Source organism: Lepisosteus oculatus, chromosome 13, assembly GCF_040954835.1.
Source record: "Lepisosteus oculatus isolate fLepOcu1 chromosome 13, fLepOcu1.hap2, whole genome shotgun sequence".
NCBI classification, from domain to species: domain Eukaryota; kingdom Metazoa; phylum Chordata; class Actinopteri; order Semionotiformes; family Lepisosteidae; genus Lepisosteus; species Lepisosteus oculatus.
In genome coordinates, this window is record NC_090708.1 from 20,947,776 (window position 1) to 20,970,897 (window position 23,122).

Consider the following 23,122-nt stretch of genomic DNA (forward strand, 5'->3'; position numbering starts at 1 on the left):
TCTTAAAATCTTAAATTTGTACCTGGCAGGCTTTGGCTTTGGTAAGTGAACCATTCACTTAATCAGCTCTTTCTGGATTCCGTTTTGAGCTGCTCCCTGTGCAGGAAACAGACTGTTTACTGTCTGTCTTGCTTAAACCACCAAACTGACAATTAATGAGTTTTATTGTACAGGCCTTTCTGTCTATAATGTATAGAAGTACTGAAGTTTAATGTACTCAGGGGTTTAATGTCACTCTTCTGGTTTTCATTAGAGTCTTAAACCACTGGTACACGAAAGCAGAGGGGAGGTACTCCAGTAGTTAAGATACTTGGTACATAAACCCCATGAGCCTTTGACTCAGCATGTGTCACCTTGAGTATATAACTCAACCTCTGAGCTCCATCCTTCAGATGAGACAGAACACTAAGGTCTGGCTGCAACTGACACTGCAGGATCCACTCTAGTCACTATAAGTTATTATGGACAAAGATTATCCCAGGAAATGAGCAACTACTCAGTTTCAATGGACTCTTTTTTCTTGAAGTAATATGAATCTATAAAATGACCAGTTTTGCTGACATGACAAGAAGCATAATCTTGTCCTAATTCTGCATAAATAGAAATTAGACCATCAAACAATTTGAAGAAAGCTGAGGAAATTAATTTAACAGGGCTTATACTGTACATACTTAGGGTCATATACTGTATAGTTAGTCTGTGATATCATTCCCATTTGTTTCTCAAGAGCATTTAAAAACCCTGTGTCAGGGAACCTTCTTATTCTTGATGTCAGGCTTGATGTCTGGTTATGTGGTTCAGGAGCTCAGAGGTGTGTCTGAGACAGCAGCTTGAATCCAGGGTCCAATCACACATGTGACATATGCCATTACTAAGACAGCCAGTTACAGTGGTGACTGTGGTTAACAAAGAACAGACAAAACCCAGGGCTGGAACAGAAGTCGTGGATTAAAGGCCTGTGTCGTAACAGTTCCCTGCTGTTCCTGGCAAAGTACCATTCAGGGCTTAAGCTTCATTGGGAGAATAAAGAGAATTTGCTTCAGCAGTCATTTTTATAGTGATGGAAATTTGAAAAGTACAACATTCCCCTGGTCAGTCTTGCCTAGAAAGCATGTAGTAAAGCAATTGACACTGTCAGAACACATTTTCCAGTTACAAAGGTCTACATATTTTAATGTCCTGAAGAACAAATTGTTCTTTTGACTGGTAATTTGATAATACCAATAGTGTTTTTACACAGTTTTATTCATAATTTGAATCCAATCAAAGAGGTAGTTAGGATTTAAATTTTATTTTTATAGTACATAACATTCTTGTATAAAACTATTAAAAAGAACAGGGGTCTAGTCAGTGGACCTCAAAGAGAGATGTTTTCTTCAGTAGGTCTTCAATACTTCCGTTCAACCATATGAAGAGTTATAAATGGCATAATTTTGTTTTCAGAATAATTCATATGTGGGACTTCATTATTTCCCTTACTGCCAGGAATCTTTATTGAATTAGGTTATCCAAATCTAATAATGCCTGCATATGAGAAGACCATACATGCATGCTAGAAACAGCTTACAGTGGTAAAAGTGAAACACTAGAACCAGATATTAACTATTAGCTCCATTTTCAATTATCTTATCAATGCACAGTAAATTACATTAGAACAATACAATAATGTTATATATAGATCAAGTAGGTAGCTGTGTCAGGGTAGGCTGCATAGGTTGTAAAGGAACAAGTAAAGGTTCAGTCCATGCTGAAAAGAGAAGAAAAGAAACACAAAAATCCACCTGTGGAGCCATCTTTGGGTGTGAGAAGGCTGAAGAAGACTCACCTTCAGGCACACCTGAAGAAGGCTCCACAGCCGGAATGTTGTGTTTCTTTTCTTCTCTTTTCAGCATTGAATAAAGCTTTACTTGTTCTTTTATACAGGTATACAGATGATTAAATATTATAATATATATATAATCATAAATTATCCATACATTTTCTAACCACTGATTTAGCATCGCAGAGTAGCCAGAGCCTATCCCAGCTAGTAATGGGACAAACACAGACACAAACATAAACATGTACACTCTCACACCAATTTTCCCAGAAGCCAATTAATCAACCAGTACATATGTCTTTGGAGTGTGGGAGGAAACCACAGCACTCGCCTGAAACCCACACAAACTTGGGGAGAACACACAAACTCAATGCAGATACCACCCTATGTCCAGAACTAAACACAGTGCCCCAGTACTGCAAGGCTACAGTGGTAACCACTGCTCCACTGCTCCACTGCACTACCCATGATATATTACTTAATACATGTCAAAATCCGATGCCCAGAGAGGTTCAGATATAGATTTCGGAAATACTCAGTTGACACCCCAGCTAGGGTTTGGGTTAACATTCATGAATTACTTAGACAGTTTTTAAGCTCAGTGCTGGAGTTTTGAAGCCCGTGTCAGGTTAAGGACAAGTGATTTTTTTATCCTAACTGAATTTTTTTTCCGGAAACTCTCTGGGTCCTGGATGCCACAGTGCACCGCGCCATAATTGTATCCCAAAACTGAGTGGGTCAGATCAAAATTTGTTACCAAGCATTATTGAATCTTATTTACTTGCAAGTGCTTTGGCCTTGATTGTTTCCCACTCATACTTTTTGGTTTGGGGAGCATGTCAAAATCAGATTCCCAGAGAGGTTCAGATATAGATCGCGGAAATGCTCTTTTAACATCCCAACTAGGGTTAGGGTTAACATTCATGCACTACCTGGACAATTTTTAAGTTCAGCGCTGGATTTTGGGGCCTAAATCAGGTTTAGGACGAGTGATTTTTTGTTGCTTTGGTGCACCACATTGTATTTGTATCCCAGAACTGAGTCGGTCAGATCAAAATTTGTAACCAAGCATGACTGAATCTCATTCACTTGCAATGATCAATGTTCTCGATTGTTTTACTCTTATACTTTTTGGTTTGGGTAAATTTATATATAAATTTAAAACCAAAATTGCAGTAGGGATATCAGAATAGATAATTAAGTTTGTGTTATGGTCTTCCTTCAATTTAATCCTAGCTGATGAACTGGATCATGTCAGCTACGTATTTTAACAGCACCAAGTTAAGTTGGTACCACATTGATCCCAAGATCTAATCCAGCTGCTTCTTGAAAGAAACCAGGGTATTGGTGTCAACAACATAGCTGGGCAGCTTGATCCACACTCCCACAAACCTTAATGTCCGCTGCTGTCCAGCAGAGGGAACAAATAGGTTCTACAAATAGGTTCTACACAAGCATGTCACAATAAGGACTTAAGCTCATGTTACGTAAAAGATATTTTAAACATTATATGGGAACAGTAATGCAAATTTAATATCTCAGGATCTGGTTCGGGGTTCTTCTCCTAGACTGTTTGGTTTAACTTCTTGGGCCAATGTAAATAAAGCAAAACCCTGTTGTAAATCTAACGCTCAAGTACTACGATGAGACCCCTTTTCAGATGGCTTGCATATATTTGAGGGTAAAGGCATTTTTCATACAAGTGCATTATACAAAGGAGGATTAAGAGTGTAGATGATACTCTATTAATCTTTCTTTGCTAAATAGATTTCTGTGCTTAAGGCTGAGAGCAAACATGTGCTTTCATTAAGGCATCAGTTTAAATATCTGCAGGGCTGTGCTGTCCCCATTCAAACTGAATCTTGCTGTGATAATAAAGCTTTTCGTGGCTGACCCCAGTCCTACTTGCCCATTCAAAATTGCACCATTTGTTCCTACTTTTATTTGGCAGTGGGATCAGGCTGATGTAAGCTCAAGATCACAGTCATGAAATCATGCATTGCTGCCATTTCTTGGCTAAAATCCCACTTGTTCAAGCCCAAATAAGGTTAAAGCAGCCAGTTCTGAATGCTGACTTCAATCAGGCAATCTTATTGAACAAATTCTAATTTTTAGTGCTATTAGGGGTACAAAACGCACTGAACTGTAGCAGTTGCTTCCATATGTTCAATATGTTTCTTACATCAGAGTCTAATGATTGGCAACATCTTCATACACCAAGGTTTGCATTCAGAGAAGATGTAAAGGGAGCATTTAACAGTAGAATAAAAGCCTCAAAAACAGTAAGAAGAATGTTAATTAAGTTCTAAGATTTTGCGTACTGCTAAGGAGTTTCATTGCTGTTTGACAGACTGTAAAAAATAAAACTTATTCTAATCTCCTTCCAGCTATGCACGGATTAATTCACTATATTTAACTTTTGGTTTATTTAGGGCAAAAGACACTTATTGTCCTCCTTGTCATTTTTTATCTTACGTATAAGTGCTGTCATTTCAGCTGTACACAGTAGCACAACTGCTCAACAATGGTGGTGTTGTGGGCATGTGAATGTACAGTATATTCTAAATACATGTACATATTTTGAGGACAGAGTTGGGCTCCAGCTCCCAACACCTGCAGATCTGTTAGATTTCATAACATTTAACTAAATTGATTAATTATTTAAATTAGAAGTCAAGCCTCCTTTTTAGCTTCAACTCAAACAGGTCCTTTCTGAAAACCTTTGCTTAGCTCATCACAAGTGCTTTGAATCAAAAAGGTGATAATTAAATGATAAGTGAATTGTATCGGATGAAGTAACAGTTGTTTCCTTTTCTCCCCTCCCACTTGTATCTACCTAGTTCAAGTACTTCAGTGCAAGGTGATGCAACATTTAAAGTGCGTAAAGCAGGGTAGTGAGGACAGAAGCTCTTCAAATTCAGAGGGAAACATAAGTAAGGTTAAAACAGTAAAAGAAAAGCAATTTAATTTTAAATAGTGATTTATAGGAAAGAAGGTGTCACGGTGGTTAGCAATTACTGCCTCCCACTGCTGGGGCTCTGGATTCAATTCCAGACTGCAGTGCTATCTGTGTGGAGTTTGTATGTTCTCCCCATGGTTATGTGGCTTTCCTCTGGGTGCTCCGGTTTCCTCCCCCAATCCAAAAACATGCCAGTAGGTCAATAAGCGTCTGGCCCTGATGGGAGTGTGTTTGTGTTTTGTGTGTGCCCTGCCTTGTGCTCTTTGCTTGCTGGGATAAGCTCCAGCTCCTGCCTGCAACCCTGTTTCGAATGAAGTGGCTAGAAAATGGGTGTGTAGATGGGAAAGAAACTAACCCTGTGGTTAGAACTGTTGAAAACCGAGGAAAGGCCTTTGTGTGGGTTTGGCTCTTGTGCCATTGCGATTTTATTGAGCTGGATTTAAAACAAAAAGTATTGTAGTAGCAAAAATCCTGAAGCACATTCCTGTGACATCTAGCTACCAGATCTTTATACATCTACTGTACATTGAATTTCCTGTGAAATACTCAAAAGCACTGAAAGAGCAAAAAATTTATCTTGGTTCCAGTAATGATTTTCAGTTCTTTTACTGAACGTAGAACAATATTGACTGCTAAAGGCATACGTCTTTTTGATAAAACTTTAAACCCTAAAACAAGAGAAAGGTCAAACTGAGAGGAGACCTAAAAACCTGTCTAGCTCACTTGATTGCTACTAGCATAATGGTCCAAGAATCATCATTACACATGGTTGTGCTTGTTTCTTGTGACTCTGTGTGAAGGCTCTGTGTCTTGTGCTTTCTGTCCCAGATGCGCATAAGATTAATGTTTCCCTTGTTTTCTCTTAGCCCTAGCACTGCAATTAATCCTTAAATCTCCTGGATTACTAATGAAATCCTGTCCTGTCGAATCCTGAAAGTGAATCAAAGCTGGCTGTCCACAAGGCTCTCAAAATGAAACATTTTTCATGTCATTTCTTCACACTCCATGAGATTTCAACTCCTATATTCCTGGTACATACAAAATTCACACATGCAGATCAATGTATAATTCAGAGGAGACTATAAGGGGATCTGAATCACATAATCAGAAATGTCAAAGGCACTAAGAACTAATCAAGTCGGCAACAGTGACACATGAATCCAAGAACGCATGTGCAAACTGAAACTGCAGGTCACTGAATGTACTGTACCCCTCTCATTTGTAACCTTACGATTTCTGCAAGAATAATTGAGACAATAATTATTTTAAATGGATGCCCCCTTGTATCCATTTCAATAAATGCAACACAGAAGGACTGTATGTCTTTAAGGTACTTTGTCTTAATTAAAGGTCCCTTATAAAGAACCTAAAAACACAGTTGCAATATAAAATTATGGGAATATTGCAATGCAATCGTTAGGTAGGAAAATGGCACTGTTGCCCGAACTTTACAAAAAAAACTGCATTGCACAGCTCTAAGAAAGAATAGATTCCACTTTCAGGATTACAGCCTCTTTCACAGTGGTGATACTCAGAACTTCAAAAATAAATGTAATGAAATATACTTATTTTGCGTATATGAATGCACTGGCTTTAATATAAAATAGGAAGGTAATACATAAAGGGTTTTTTTTTGCTGCATAGAAATTCTCCAGGCCTTGTCATCACCTACAGATACCACAATTAGAAGTCCCTCTCTATGTCAGAGTTCACCTCTGCTTAGTCAAGCAACAGAAAGCTGAATTGCAGGAATACATATGTTCCTGTCCCCCACTTGATTAATTTTGATGTTCCACAACATTCCTTTCCGGAAGACCTCAACGGTCATCAGATCTGGTCCCTTTATTGCCTTTACAGATGTAAATATATCCTGGCCTTGCTTTCATTCCAAAAACTGGGGTGATTCCAAATATTTTCCTGGCATATGTGTTCTCCAAACCTTATATTTTGAAAACTTGACACTTAATTCCTTTACTTTGTAGCCCTTATTTATGGAAGCAAAACACTACTAAAAGTGACAGGTTTCCTTCTACTGTTTTTTTTTTCACAAAGTGATCTAATCACAGCTTGTCTGTTGGTAAGATTATGAAAACAGCCAACACAAAGTCTTTTAGGTCATCAACATGTTGTTACACACACTAGAAAGCAGAAACAGAATGAAACAGAATTGCATGGAATAAACAACAAGCCATCACATTTGCTAAATGCCCTTTAAAAAGTGGGACACAGACATGAGCTAGGTACTGCCAGCACACTTCTGTGGTTAACACATTGCATACAAGCCACGTGTAGATTTCCCTAACAATTTCATTGATTAAAATCAGTATTTTTTGCTTCATGAAATGTGGAAATCAGGTTGGACCTTTTACAAAAGGTCAGACCCCTTAAGTCACTAATTGCCTAAATTACAGCTAAACTCTAATTAGTAGGTCATCCATACTTGGACCTAGGGGCTTATAAGGGCAGAGTTTATCTTGGCTTCAATTTCGTTAAGCACGGTGAGAGTGCATTACTACCTCTTTTTCCCCACAAAGTGTGTGCTTTGAGGACTCAAACCCACAACCTTCTAGGTAGGAGTCCTGAGACCAGATCACTACTCGTTGCTATTCATGTAATTCTTTAATAGCAAACAAAAAAATGACTCTGGAAAAAAGTTAGTCAATTACTTTTTACTTCTTTGAGAGATAATTCTCTCAGAGAACCAATGATTGTCTTACAGGGCCTTATCCTGTCCTTGTCTATGTACAGCAAAACAATGCCAATTGACTATGTCATCGTTAAAATTGATACAAGTATTTTCACCTGGAATGTCTGCTAAGAAATGGCAAGAATACAGAATTTTAAAAGAAGATGTTTCTACAATGCACTTGTAAATATTATGGCAATACATAAATGGTCTAGGAAAAAATATTTGTGAGATTAATATTAAAAATTACAGTGAGATTCAAAAGTGCCCTTGTTTCATATTATAATATGCTTTGTATTTTTAAAGTTAATTTAAGTCAATTATTGTAAACATTATCTTGATTCATTTATAAAAAGAAGACCATGAAGATTACATGACTTCCTAATATTTTTTGGTATTACTCTGATTTTCATTATTACTATAAGTTTCATGATCCAATTATACTTAGAAATACAATATAAATAAATATAATATTTGTTTCAAACGGCACTTAACTATACATGCATATTAATAGTTTATGGTTGTAGGAAATGTGACCATTAGTGATGAGTCTACAGGCTAAAATGTCATAGGCAGATTTTATGAGGTGTCATTTGTAGACAAGAAATCTGATAAACTGATTTTCACCTCTAAGATATACTCTGATTTACTCAAATCCCCAATGAAACAACTATGTAAAACAGAATATAACAGAATTAATTCTGGATTGGATTATGTGCCTTGCGTAAAATTCTAAATACAGTATATATTATTGTAATTGCCACAGCATTGAACAGAGCAAAGGCATATTTGTCATAATCAATTCACTGAATTCCAGAAAAGGGTTGAACACAGGGGTCATGTTTATTCACACCTAAGTATTTAAGTAACTAACTCTATAAAAACAACCAAAATAATCTGCACTTTGGAAGTGCTCCAGAATCTTCCAGAGCTACATAAAGATCTCCAATGGGACATAAAAGTGAATAACACATTGAAGGCGTTCAATCATGCATCTTCATAATTAAGGTCAATGGTCTCTCCAAAGACTGCAGGCAAATAGTCATTGACCTTCACAGGTTGGGGGACAAGTTGCAAAGAGGAGCCCTTTTAGAGGGTGGAACACAAACAGAGGCAACTTGAGAAAATATGAAAATAGAGCAGTCCTGGAAGCCTTATTAAAATCATGAATTCCAACATAAACCAGGACCTTTTGGCCAGACACCTGGATCCTTCTGCTAAGAAGCTCAAGCTTGAGTGAAAACTGACACTCCAGCATGACATTGACCCAGAGCTATATGCAGACTGACATTCAGATACTTAACTCAGGATGGCAGTTTACCAAAATCCCTGAAGGACCTAGAACCTAACTTATGCCAGGAGGAATGGATAAAACACCTCCCTTAGAAGTGCCAGAAGTACAGGAAGTGTTTGGTCAATGTAGTCCCTTCCAGGAGAGGATTTACAAAATACTAAGTACAAGTGTGTGAATAAATGTGAGCTTTGTGTTTCATGGACTTCATTTATGACAAATATGACTTTGCTTTGTGTGTAACAGGATTCAGTTGCACTGAGCCTGGTAACAGACGTGAAGTCACTCCTGCACCTATGCAGAAAATCCTGTCTTCTTAGTGAAGCAGAGTTTGCAGCTGTCAGGGAGTGGTGGTGTTTTTGGCCCAATTTCATCAGGGTAATGAATAAATCTGAAGGGCACTTCATGTTATCTAAACTTCACTTAACCAACAGCTTTTTCTTCCACCAGAAATCTTTACAGCAAAGGTCATCTTTACACATGTGATGGGTTGTGAGTAAATGAGGGGGGACCAGTTGTCTTGGCACAGAGAAGTTTCTAAGCATGGAAACTACAACCATAGATGAATAAATCCAAAGAAATTCTGCAAAGATGATAAACATAGGGTAAAGTGAAAGGGAGAACTCGAAGGAAAAGCAAAACATCAAAGCACCAACTAAATAAGTGCTTATACCTACATACTAAGACAATTAGGAATATACTGCAATGCAACTACTGTACTTGATTAGCAGGGAATTATGTAAGTGGAATACAGAATACACCACAGCAGGCATATAGTAGAGTTCCACAGAGACCAGATAGATAGGAGCAGGGGGAGGTATAGCACTTGAAAAATGAGCATTCAGGAAAAAAAAGAAGAACTGATTTTAATTGAAGATGTCAACTTTCTTCACACAGACTGGGAGGAAAAAATCAATAGGAATGCCAGCAGTTGCCCACACTTGGCTAATGGCTGTTTCATTTCTCAGTCTCTCAGAGAGCCTTTAAGTAGGAATACCTTTGTATTAGTCTAGTTTTCAAACCACTAAAATAGAGATGTCATTATTGAGCTGTGAATGCAATATGACATGCTTTGATGCAATGAAACCTTACATGTCTCCAAAAATAAATACATCATTTCAGGAAAGCTGATTTTGAAGGGATGAAACAAAACTTAGAGGTAACAGAATGGCACTGGAAGAATACCAATCTTCACACAACTGATCTATGCTATCTAAGCTTAACCTGCTTGATTAATGGGCAGCCTCCTGGCCACGGGATGAGGAGGCTTGAACCCCATTCAGAAGGAGTGAACCAAGAGGGAGCTGCAAGCTGGAGTGGGGGTGGAGGAGGGATGCTTGAGCCGAGAGTGAAGAGGGGTGTTTGTGCTCGATATACAGTATATAGCAAATGTCTGTAATGATGGTAATTAGGGACAGCTGGGTGTGATTAACTTGTCATTGTTATACCTCCCAAACCTCAGTTAAAAACTTACATTTAAGGGGGTAATGCTCAAATTGGGGTGATGTAATTGGTGGAGTACTGCAACGATATGTATTTGGGCCACTGTTCTTCCTGATTTATATCAAAGATCTGGAGTCCGGTATTGGAGCAAGTTAGTCAAGAATTCAGAAGATAATAACATGGGAAAATGTACAGCAAACACTGTACTAGGAGCAAAAGAAATAAAAAAAAACATATTCAAGATTTATAACAAAAGTTATAAAGTTAAAATCACAGAATGTAAATCCAGGAATATTATGCTAATACTAAATGTACTACTTAGACCTCATTTGGGAACTTGTACATGATTTTGATCACCACATTAAGAAAAACATATTATTGCTGCTGTGGAATCAGTCCAGAGAAAAGCAATCAGATAGACATCTTTTAGGGCTTCAAGGAATGTCTAATTGTGACAGGCTGGAAGAACTGAACCTATTTAGTTTGGAAGGTCAAAGGACTAAATCTTCAAAGGTACAAACAAACTCAACCCAACTGACACAAGGGGAATCAGGGACGTGCAATTAAAACTGAGAACAGGAGGCATTATTTCCACATAGGGTTGTGGGAGTCTGGAACAAGCTGACCATCAATACTGTCAAAGCCCCTGCCCCTGGCAAAGTCCCTGGCTCCTTTCAAGAACCAGTTGGATGAGATCCTCAGATCAGTGACCTCCTAGTAACCAAATGAACTAAATGGGCCAAAAGGCCTCCTCTGCTTTTTAACCTCTCTTATGCTCTTATGTACTTGAGCTAGAAACCTTGTTTGGAAAGCAAACTCATATAAGAAACGTGACATTTGAGAAACATTTTAATCGTTTCCCTTGCGGAATGCAACCCCGCTCCCAAAGAACATAGTGAACGGCCAGGCTCCCATCAGTGTCCCGTATCAAAGCCTTCGGAGCCACCGGCATGCTGACGTCCCCTAATGACGGCTGGAGATTGCTGCTTTTTTAAACAAGTAATTACAAGCAGCTGTGTGCGGCGCCCGCATCTCTGCACAAACAAAAAGCTGAGCTGTTGCTTGTGAGAACTGTAGCAAGCAGCAGCGTGAGAAATCCAGAGAGAACGCAGCTGAATTGTTTTCCAGCCCCGCAATTCAGACTAATAGCCCTTTATGCCCCCTTATACCTTAGGTGGTAAGAGCTTCAGTCTTAGATAACGCACAGAGTCCATATCGAAATTGTGTAAGTGGGGTCCGGGGAGGAAAGAATGCACACAGTGCATATCGTATTGCTCAGCTTTTAATCCCGAGCTTTATCAGAAAGGGAGATTTTATAAACAAAGGCATATCAAAATGTGTTAACACAACTGAAAGCCTGAAGTCCATTTCACTCCATTTTTTCCTTCTCCAGAGTTCTGCTATTAAAGTGGCTAGTCTACATCACACTCCCTTATGTGCATATGAGCAGATCTTTCTGCCCTCATTTTGTATGCTACTCTTTTCATTCAAAGGAAGGTTGGGACCACAAAAGTATTAAAATCACCTCCAACTGGAAGTTTGTACAATGCGCGACTTGATGAAGAACATCAGCATCTTTCACTTGGGAAGAGTTCCCTAATCACACATTCGGGAGAAAATGAATTAAACTCTTAGTTTCTGTTTCAGTGAAAAGGCATTTATGCCTCTGAATATGGCTCCCTTTCTTATGGTAAATCCTACAGGCCTTTGATCAAACTCTAAGCTATTCAGCAGACGAACTTAAGGGGCACTAGTGTAAGAGGCACAGCCAGGAAAATAGATCAAAAAGTTGTCCACTGAAAGGGCAGCTTTTCTGCGCTTTTAACTGACTGAAGATACACATATTTTAAGCCTTACAGTCTCCTCTAAGAGCCTCATACCAAACTCAGAAGAGCATTAGATTGATAGCTTCAGAAATTACACCCAGGGCATGAAGTCAGCAAACAGACTCAGAAGAAGGAATGTTAACAAACTGTAAATTTCAAGAGGCTATTTGATGTACTGTATCTGGAGTCTTTGGTTCTGCTGTCAGTCAAATCTGCTGTTCGTAGGGGATGTGTGTTGTTCACAAAATAACACAGAAAATAAAGGTGAATTACTGTAACTTTGGGTAATGTCCAACAACACAGAGCTTGGCAGAAATAAACAGGAATACAAGGATGAAAAGTGCTGGAGCTGGTTTGAAAAACGATCACATGTTAAACAAGTGCTCTCCCCTGCCTGCAGTGACAAGAAAAGAAAGCAAGAATGCTGCACCCTTCAGTCTCTGGTTCCTGGTTTTGTTAACAGCCACTGAAGAGACGCCCTTAGGTGTTTCTGTAGACACAGCATTTTCATCCTCCCCATTAATACAGGGCAGCAATAAAAAGACAAACAGCATGATATAAAGTTAAAAGCACAAAATGAATAGCGTAGACTCCAGGAGCACAATGTGCATACTAAATTTAAGCGGATCTAAGGGAATCTCACTCATTCTGCCGACTGAAGAAACAGAGACAACATATTTGTGTTGCAAAGTAAAAGAGACAGAAAGAAAAACAACTTTGAATGGAAACTGCAAAGAGTGGCCTGGAACTCAGCTTCAACGTTAAAATAGATGCAAGTTTCCTGCTGCTTGAATCTTCAGTCACCTTTTTCAGTGCAAGCCAGCAGAAAAAAAAACGGCATGGGGCTTTTGTAAAGGCTGCTCTTCCTGTGTTCCCCGAGTGCCCTCAGCGGGAGCAGTTCGGCATATTTTTAAACATTCTCTCAACAAAACAATGAGAAATTACATCATTTATCTGATGCCTCCTGCACAGTGACAGTGCAGGAGTGACAGAGCTCATGTCTCGGCTACAGTATCTCTAGTTACATAATAAAAAAAAACAATTAATTTCAGGTTTTCTCTAGAAGCGAGGAGCGGACCGCCGTAAGCTAAGATTATTCTCTGTGAATCAAAACAATCTAGGAATCTGATTCTCTTCTGGAGTGTGTGTGTGTGTGGTGGGGGGTCGAAAAAAAAACGAGTTTGTGAAAAAGCAGAAAAGCGTTCTGGCTCTCTCAGCTGCTACAAGACTTCAAACATCAAACATGACCATCAACTTCAATTAGCGGCCCAAAACAAACTCTGCTCTGGGATGTTACATGAGAGGGACTTTTTTTGTTTTCCATCAATAAGTTTTCTTTCACAAAGCGGTAGCTCTGATAGCCTTTTCTCATCGTTTTGCTTTCAGCCGTTCTATGAAAATTTCGAGCCGACTATGGAAAAAAACCCAACAAAGAACAATCAAATGCCTAAATTTTACAGACAGTGCCAATGAGACAAAAATCAAATACAGTTTTCCTGGGGAAATGCCTGTGGAGTGAGAGGCAAAAGTTGTTAAATTAGCCAGGTTGAATTCTTAGTTTCTCATTAGCTGCTTCCTTTATAATGTTCTGAGATCAAACTCTCAAATACTGTTCATTTTTATTTGCATGTGCCTTCTTTGCTGGGTTAGTCATGTTTTCTATTGACATCATACAAGATCCAGTATATGTGCTAAGGACGTTTCTTGGGTCTTATGCACACACAGGAGTCTATAAGATATTGAGCAAATAGGACTGTAGACCTTATAAATCATATCTGGAGCAAGTTATCTACTCAGTTACTGAACTATACACTGCACATTTTATCTTTCTGATAAAACTGTCTGGTACTGTAATTTAAAACAAAATTTGTGAAAAGATCTGAGAGGTGTATTTGTTTTTAAACTAGCATATAGTGAGCACAGTATTAATCAAATTTGACTTATGCATATATGCACAATGCTAAATACCCTAGCTTGCAACAGAAAGCCAAAGAAAACGCCAACTAAACCTCTGGGGCAAACTCTTTAAAAAAAAAAACATTTCCTACTCTCTGTTAAGCCCCTCGTTTAAATACATTCATCACCGAAGGTGTGGCATGTCCAGAGGCTCTCTGAATTCACAGACAACCTGGCAGCAAGTTAACTGTTCCTTTTTTAAAAAACAATCAAATAATAGGCATAAATATATCGAGGTTTAGGACAATTTGCTTGGATGTGTTAATGAAAATGTTCACTAGGATTTTTTTTCCAAAGCGATTTATCTGCCAAACCTGGCACTTGAGATCCTTGCTATTAAACACACATTTGGTGAATCTGCCCGCATGTAATAATAAAGAAAGTTCAAAGCATTGTGGTTTGAGGGGCACCCCCTTTTGTTTTATACACAGCAGAACAGCCACAATTCTACCAGTCCTGGACTGAAACTAGCATCTGAGCTGAGGAAGGACAGAACTACTCAAGAGGGAAAACTGGTGATGTGCTAAAAAGGGGGTTGGGAAAAAGGTTGGCGAGCCCACCTGGAAAGATGGATTTTGAGGCATGCATGTTGTGGGCAACAGCTGGCTTACTCACCGTACTGGCAGCGGGATCCCTGGAATCCCTTTGGACACCTGCAGACCTGGGATCCACCCTCTGCACACCTCCCTCCATTGAAACAGCTGCCTGCAGTGCACACCGCTGTAGAGACAGACACAGGAGTCCACTGCATTGGCTGGTGCACCAGCAGACCGACTCTCATGTCTCTTGATGTCCGGCTGCTTTTCATTCATTTCTGCTTCAGCAATTGGATATGTCACTACCCTCACCAGCCACGCCATTTGGAACCCCTTAGTATACTGAATAGACTCTCTCAGGGGCAGGTGAGTCCTGGGGAGTTTGTCCATCTATTTCAGAGTCGGGGAGAAGCTGTAACCTGTCCTGGCAAGCAACGGGCACAAGGCAGGGTACGCCCTTGACAAAGTACCAGTCTGTCGCAGGGCACACACACAGACACACTCACACCAGGGCCAATTTTCCCATAATGCTGAGGCCCTAGGTTCAATTCTTGGGGTGCTATTTGTGTGGAGTTTGCTCACTCTCGCCATGTCTACATAGGTTTCCTCCGGATACTCCAGTTTCCTCCCACAGTCCAAAAACATATTTCTAGTTTAATTGGCACCTGGTAAAATTGCTTTTAAGTGTGTATCCCTGTGTGTCCTGCCGTGGACTGACGTCCTGTCCAAGGTGTATCCTGCCTTGAGCTTGTTTCTTGCCAGGATAGGCTCAGGCTCTCATGCGACCCTGAATTGGATAAAGTAGTTAGAGGATGGATGGATTGCTAAGTGTGCTGATGTTTGTAGACTGGAAGAAACAAAAGTCTGGTCCAATTGCCTTGAATGTGGAGTAGAGATGGGAGAAAAGCACACAGGGGTAAACCCAAGGCAAGCCACAGCTTTATCGGCTGCAGTGGATTAAAGCCTGCTGCTATTTTTAAAATCCTACAAGCGATTCTATTTTCTTTTTATATTCTTCCCCCCCCCCCCTCAAAAGGTAAACTTTGCAGTATCATACTATACTCACGGTGCAAACAGCCCTCTTCATCATTCTTCTGCATCCATCCTGGGCAGCACTTGTACACCGTGTGGATGTCCATGCTGTAAACCTGTCTGTACGCCGTGTAATATCCAGTCCTGCAGATACAGCCCATGAACACGTACAATCACATCGTACCATATCACACTTACTGCTTCAAGTTCCCTCCAAAAATCAGACACAACCTACATGGGAAAATGGATATGCTCGGGGTTTTAATCATATAGCTTCCCCAATCAGCCAGCAGCCATATCACCCTGCGACTCACAACTGGCAACCCACTGAAGCTAAGCTAAGCAGGTATGAGCCTGGTCAGTACCTGGATGGGAGACCTCCTGGGAAAAACTCCTGGGAAGGTTGCTGCTGGAAGAGGTGTTAGTGGGGCCAGCAGGGGGTGCTCACCCTGCAGTCCATGTGGGTCCTAATGCCCCAGTATAGTGACGGGGACACTGTACTGTAAACAGGCGCCGTCCCTCGGATGAGACGTAAAACCGAGGTCCTAACTCTCTGTGGTCATTAAAAATCCCAGGGCACTTCTCGAAAAGAGTAGGGGTGGAACCCCGGTGCCCTTACCAATCGTGGCCTCCTAATAATCCCCCTACATTACTTTGCTCTCCTCCCCACTGATAGCTGATGTGTGGTGAGTGTTCTGGCGCACTATGGCTGCCGTCGCATCATCCAGGTGGATGCTGCACATTGGTGGTGGTGGAGGGGAGTCCCCATTACCTGTAAAGTGCTTTGAGTGGAGCGTCCAGAAAAGCACTATATAAGTGTAAGTAATTATTAATACTACTACTTTTTCTTGACAAACATTTTACACAAAAACTATGTCTATGATATTTAAATAAATTACCAGCATAAGTAACTAACAACAACTGTTTTAGCAACTAAAGATACTCCATACTAATCTTAAAATGTTTTCACATCTACAATTTGTTTCCATACCTGAAAATTCAATTTACCTTCGTTCGTATCCCATACACCACCTGTGTCCAGTACAGCCCTGCTTCCACATTTTCACCATCCGAGTGAAGGCCTGGACACAGGGCTGCCGGTGGCCCACCAGGGCCATTTCCTGCTCGGCGCACACATTGGGCCTGGAACAACATGGGACACCATTTCATCTGCTGCGACTGACCACAGTCTGAGAGAGGATCACACTGAAACCTTTCATATGTGCCAGCTGGACCTTTTGAAAACAAGCATTAAAGAAGAGCACAGTTGTAGAGTTGATCTAAAGTGACTAACTGATTTGCTGTAAAAAAAAAATATTTGGCCGACATTTTGAAACGGGACATCTGAAGGAACTACTGAGGCAACAGCTCAATTATTATTCCATTATAGGAAAGAAAAAAAGAAAGGAAGGGTTATTCCTAAGACTGTTATCTTTTGTCTGTGAAGGGGTGTTCTCCTCCATGCCTAACATGCAAACCACTCTGGCTTCCAGGTAGAGATAAGAAGGCTTACAAATGAAAGGATACGGCCCATCTCGCAAAAGGATCTAGCACTGATACAGTCAGGCACAGCACAGCGGCTGTGCAGACTTCACTGAGCTAAGAGAAGATCCATGCAATGCGGAACAGGACTCAGGCAAAATGCATTTAGCAGCAATCCGAAACGTCTGCTGAGCATTAACAAAAAGGGCACGCAGGTGACAGGGAATGGAAAGTGCGCTAGTACACTAATCTAAGTTCCAGGAGGTAAGCTGCGCTCCAGGCAAGGTGAAATATGGGAGAAAAAGAGTCCGATTTCTGACCCTGGAATTAATCATATAGTACCCAGATGTCTAATGCATGACAGGTGCTGAAAGCAAGAGCTCGAGACAAAGCACAGGTCTTGTCAGGGGGCTGGGTAAGCCATGTGACCCCATTGTGAGGACATGCAAGCTAGGAACCTATGACACCTCAAAATCCCGGGACTTTCAATTAAATATCTGGTTGCAGTGTCATGCGAGTAACTGTTTAAAGGATTTACTCTTAAATTGTTTAGAAATGTTTTTATTGCTATAAAATCTTTTTATTACGATCCACTCGATCAGTTTAACTAGAAAAAAAACATTTTGCCCAATCAGCTAGTGTCGTATCTAGAACTTAACTAATTCAAGATTTTCACCCAGTTATTTCTTGAAGGATTCCCTGCCATGCCTTCTCTACACCTACTTAATTCCAAGTGGAATTAAGACTTTCCAAGAAATATGTATTTTCCCAGTGAAGATACAGTTTGACTAGTTACTCAGTTGATGCTAAATCCATAGGAATTAACAACAATAACATCCCAGTGCAGAGAGGACTGGTACCACAAACATGCAGACAGAAATAGCCTCACTCCCACCACCTGCTGTTTCCAGACCTCCCACGGTTTGTCTTCATTTATGGCTTAAATTGCTTTCCCACATTACACTCTGGTAAGCCAGTCCTGTTGTATTATTGTCAGAATGGCTTCTTGATTTAATAACACAAGTTTTGTACTGTCCCTAAAGGCAGACTCATGGAAAACAGCTCTTTGTTCAGCTAAAGAATTAAAAGGCACTTTTGCTCTTTTTGTCCACCGTTTTACTACAGGTCAAGCCAGACAAAAACTCTCTGAACTGGGAAACAACAATTAATGTGCTCTCAACAGCCCTCAACCCCACACACTATTAAATAAAATATTAAATAAATACAGCTTTTAGAGGGGTTGAGATGCACCTAACCAAAAACCATGAAATATAAAGAAATTAACCATTGCCCCTGAAAACATCCTGTTGACCAAAGGAAATGACAGAACATAATAAAACATCTGTATAATCTTACCAAGTTCAGCCTAGCTGTTAGGTCCAGCTAGAACCTGGTTTAACATTAATATTGCTCAATCTTTCCAGCTTTTGCCAATTTGGTGAACACTGAAGATCACAGAAGCCTTCTGAGAAAGGTTCTGAACACTAAAGATTAATTATACCAACTGAGGAATCAATGTTCATTAATTTTGCTGCATCAGGTATAGCTGAGCAAAACAATGACAACTGGTTGGCTGAAGGCTCTGATGAATGGGCAGCAATCTTCAATCATTAAAGAATAGTCCATTATTAAGTATACTTCAGGCCCTTAGAATGAAGCAAATAGATGCTGATATAAGTGCTCATAGTGGCTTGGATTCCATTATGTGGCAGAATGTACAATTATTTCATATGAAGCGAAGTTTATCTTTATAATAGCCAGTCAAAGAAAGGCTTTCCTTATCCCATTCTCTCTTAAGGAAAGAAAAAAATGCACTGAGGATCATGGCAAATAACATCCCACCTGGAGCCACGCACCACTAAAACATTTAAAAAATCGGATTTTCCATGAATCCCTTAGTCGGACCGAAAGGCCAAAGGTTAAATGACAATATCCTCTTTCCCTAATAAGTGTCCCAGACAATGATTAGGCAGAAATGATTAAAATTAAGAGGGAGTCCTAGGGGAAATTCAGCACAAGTGAAATGTGCACTGTTAGAGACATCTTCTAAAACACCAGAGGTAAGAATTCTCCAGGTTTCATCTTTCTTGTTCCATGATGATATTTACTAGCCACATCTGGTCAACCTGGATTTCACTGATGCTGTTACAATCATTATTGTGTTCAAGTAACTCCCTCTTACTGATCAGTGCTGATTTTCCTATGTGTAAACCACTACATTGGGACCTCGTCAGGAATTCTTCGAAAATCCTAATTATCTTCTCTTGTTAATGCTAGATGTATAACATTATTATATCAGTCAACTATCATTAATTAATACAGTACTGCAGTAATACATTGTTTTAATACACTGTTTCTTAGGGTTAGCATACATGTTTGAAAATAAAGGACTTTCCAAGCTTATTCTCTTTACGATGTGTCATTTAAAAACAACAACAATATTATTTATTATTACAAAATATGCAACTGTTTTTTACTGTAAGAAAAACGATTAAAATTCCATTACCAAACGCTAAGATCCAGGCTTAATCATACGGACTTGTCTGGGTACAAATTAAATGTTTCGTTGAACTTGCAGTAAAATTCTGGCAGTTTAATTTCTAGAAAACTTTTTGTAAGAGATGTATTACTATCCACAAATATAAACTGTTTCCGATCTTAAACATTAAACGAATTGAGCCAATAAATAATTATATGAGTAAAGTGACTTAATTTTGTAAGAAGAGAAAAAGCTTTCTAACTTTTTCTTTCAACAACGCAGTGGTCTGCCAGCGTTCATACAACATCTTCAACGATATACATTCTTTACAGATACGAGAAATGATGAAACACAGACAGCGACATCTAGCGATGCAACAGCTTGAGCTGAATCTTCATTCATATAAGTAGTTAAGAGGAAACCAAGAAGATTTGTTGAGGTTGACAAAACATGTCATAAACTGACAGTTAACCCACCTAGTCACACTTGAAAATTTAGATTAATTTTCAATGTCTAAATCATAGTAATAATATGGAAAATAATAACAGGTTCAGAATAGAACACGCTTTCAAAAGTATGCATTCTGTATATTTTTTAAATGTAAAGAGCTTTAATTATTTGTGTGAAACTGGTCTTTCCTGTAAGCTTTTTCTTTGAAAAAAAAGGGGGATTGCGTATTTGCATCGTTTCTAATTTAATTTAAAAAGGAAACTATATCGGACTGAGAAACGCATGCTCTTCAATGCGCGAATATATTTTGATCGTTTACGGAGATGCGCCAACAAAATTAAAACAAAGAATACAAGAATCGGACTGACCTTACCAAACAATTTAATACAACAACAGCAATGCACAGCTAACTACTCTGTTATACTCGGGGAAGTTTTGTCTGTCCGATTTTAATCATTGTGACTGATCAAATAAAATGCCGGCAAAAATGCTTCACAACGCATCTTCTTTTTGTGAGTGTGTCCGTTTTCAATGTACAGGTCTGTCATAAACATTGTTTTATAAAAATGTGTTAGACGTTAAATAGAAAAAAAAAACATGTATGCGAATTTACTTACATGTCAGGTTGAAGTTCCGCAGAATGTGTTATTTGTGTTGCGTTGAAAGATAATAAAAACCAAACCAAAATGTCAAAATATTTCATGATGTACCCAAACACAAACCAAAAACGAACAAAAAATGTGTAAATCTGTAGCTTTGGATATTGATTTCCTTCACATCAGTCCACGAATCCCGTGACGCCGGCTGAGCACCAGTTTTCCTGCTTTGAAAGTTTTGGAGCGGGGAAATAAGGTGGCAGAAGCTGGGCTGATCCTGTGTGCTTCTTTATTGACGAGAGCCAACACTGAAATCTTGTCTCCCTCCCCTGTGTCCCTCCTTCTATCCGGTGAGGAGAGGGACTGATCAATCACTCAACTCAACGCAAGACCTTCTCAAACTCCACCAGCGGAGGATCCGTGTGACCGCCACGCACCGTGGCTACTCAACACTAATAACTCGCTTTTTGAATTATTTAAAGAGACGCTTTGAGTCCCATATTTACAGGAAGCACGTGGAAAGGTTTCACGATTTGGAAATGACATTATTTCTCTTATTTGGGATTTGGCAAATTATATTAAGTTTCGATACACACTTTGCGATACAATTATCGGTTTGTTTTTGTGTTCAAAGTGGTAACTGTGTGAAACACTGAACATCTGTCATAAATAATAACTTGGTCTTTTTCTACTATTGTCCTTTATCTGCGAGACAACGTATGCCGGTAAATAGTCTCGATATTTCTCCATTTATTTGATAATTCCATTATTGTAAACTACATTTAGCATATTAATACACATGCTTTCAGCGATTGTCTCTTAATCGACCTACTGTACGTGAATCCTCTCAATGCAATTTGTACTAGCACCGCTGTAAAAATAATACCAATATCATCTAATAACTGATTTGGATGTACAGTATTATGTACAGACATCCTTTTTGCCAATGAAGTAGAAATCCGACTCACTGCCCATTTAAAGATCATGCTCATCAAATAAAATTGGCTAAAGTCCACTTTGCCTCCCCCTTTTCATGGGTCACTCGGTACATTTCTAATACTTCTAATTTACAAGCAATTAAGTTGTGTCATTCAACTCAATAACTGAATAACATGTTTTTTGTTTTACAGTTAACTCTTTGTTGGGCAACAACAAAAACATCTGTCTCGCTTGGTTATTAACCACCCACGTTTGAGCTTTGTCTAGTAACTGAACAACCGAAGAGTTTCACGGTACAGGCTTTAACAAGTAGACTTGAGTTGTTAAGAAGTGTTTGCTACTCATTTGTCTCACACAGAATAGGCTGTATGTAGGATGGTGCGGTTTCGTTCACAAGAGTACCACAAAGGCATCCCAGTGTATCTTGTATCCATTAAGAGAAACTGCATTTTCGCGCAAAGGTGCGTCTAAGAAATTTTGTTAAACGGTGATCTCTCGCTGCAATCACTTCGATACTGGAGGACTCGTAATATATTCCAATATCCAGCACATCCTCAGTCGATGGAAAAGATCACCTATTTTAAGAATTCGATCACCTTCAATGATAAGTATTTACTCTAAAAAGATTATACGTGATTCTGTTATAAATAGAGCTAGCTAGATTGAACGTGAAGCATTTTTTTAAATCAACGTCTCTGTCACGTCGACACAGTACTAAGAGGCATAAGCAACAAGAGATGCATTTGAAAGTCCTCAAAAACAAAGACAAGTTGTCAAACATTGATTTACTGGTTTGGCTGCTACAGCTCCTAATTTTTTAATTATATACCACATCTCTTCGAAATCTATTGTACTGATCTCTGAACTTCATTTGACAAGTTTAAATGGAGTTGAATTGGAGTTGAATTGGAGTTAAATCTGCATGACGTATAACTAATATAGAAACAATATCCTTCTGTTTTAGAACGGCAAAAAATGAGCACAAGGCAGATACACCCTAGACGGGACGCCAGTCCATCACAGGGCAGACGGACACAAATACAGACACGCACACACTTACATCAGAAATTGTATAGGGCTAATAAAGAAACATTATTATAAAAAAAAGTATGTCTGGACCAATAGGAGGAAACCCCAGGAAATGAACCCAGGGCCCCAGCTCTGCTAGACAGCAATGCTAACTTCTGCTAATGCTATCTTTTTATTATGCTCTCAAGCTGAAAACAACTGCAATGATGGAATCGTTTTTAAATGCACTTAAAAGTCCAATAACCAGGAGTTTAGATATTTGTATAAACGGATTAATAGGTTTGATGGGGTTAAAAAAATTGAGTTGCTATTTGTGGTGTTTTCCAGTTGGGGTTGCTGTTGTTCTCTTTCCTTAGGATGTCCCGGCTACCCCAGAGTGCCTAACGTTCTGAGTTCAGAGAGTGCAGGCTTCCTACCTGCTTGTAAGGTCCGCTTGGGAACTGCAATGCTATTTTTATATTCTGGGGTTAGAAAGAATCGGCGCTGATGAGTGCATTTCAAACCACAATAAATGCAAAATGTACAAAGTAACTTGTAAAACCTCCAATTTATATCACAAAATAGACTACATTTACAGGTATGCACAAAATCATATAAAG

General features: G+C 39.3%; 1 protein-coding gene across 1 annotated transcript in view; it reads right to left on the reverse strand.

Moving 5' to 3' along the window:
• egfem1 (EGF-like and EMI domain containing 1) overlaps positions 1-20,964 on the reverse strand; it is a 95,042-nt gene extending 74,078 nt beyond the window's left edge. Inside the window, exons 1-4 of the mRNA XM_015361489.2 lie at positions 20,577-20,964; positions 16,557-16,691; positions 15,583-15,692; positions 14,596-14,700 (exon numbers count right to left, since the gene is read on the reverse strand). Of these exons, the coding sequence (XP_015216975.2) occupies positions 14,596-14,700; positions 15,583-15,692; positions 16,557-16,691; positions 20,577-20,662 (436 nt within the window). The 5' untranslated portion in view covers positions 20,663-20,964. The remainder of the gene's footprint in view (positions 1-14,595; positions 14,701-15,582; positions 15,693-16,556; positions 16,692-20,576) is intronic.
• Between the last annotated feature and the right edge of the window lie 2,158 nt (positions 20,965-23,122).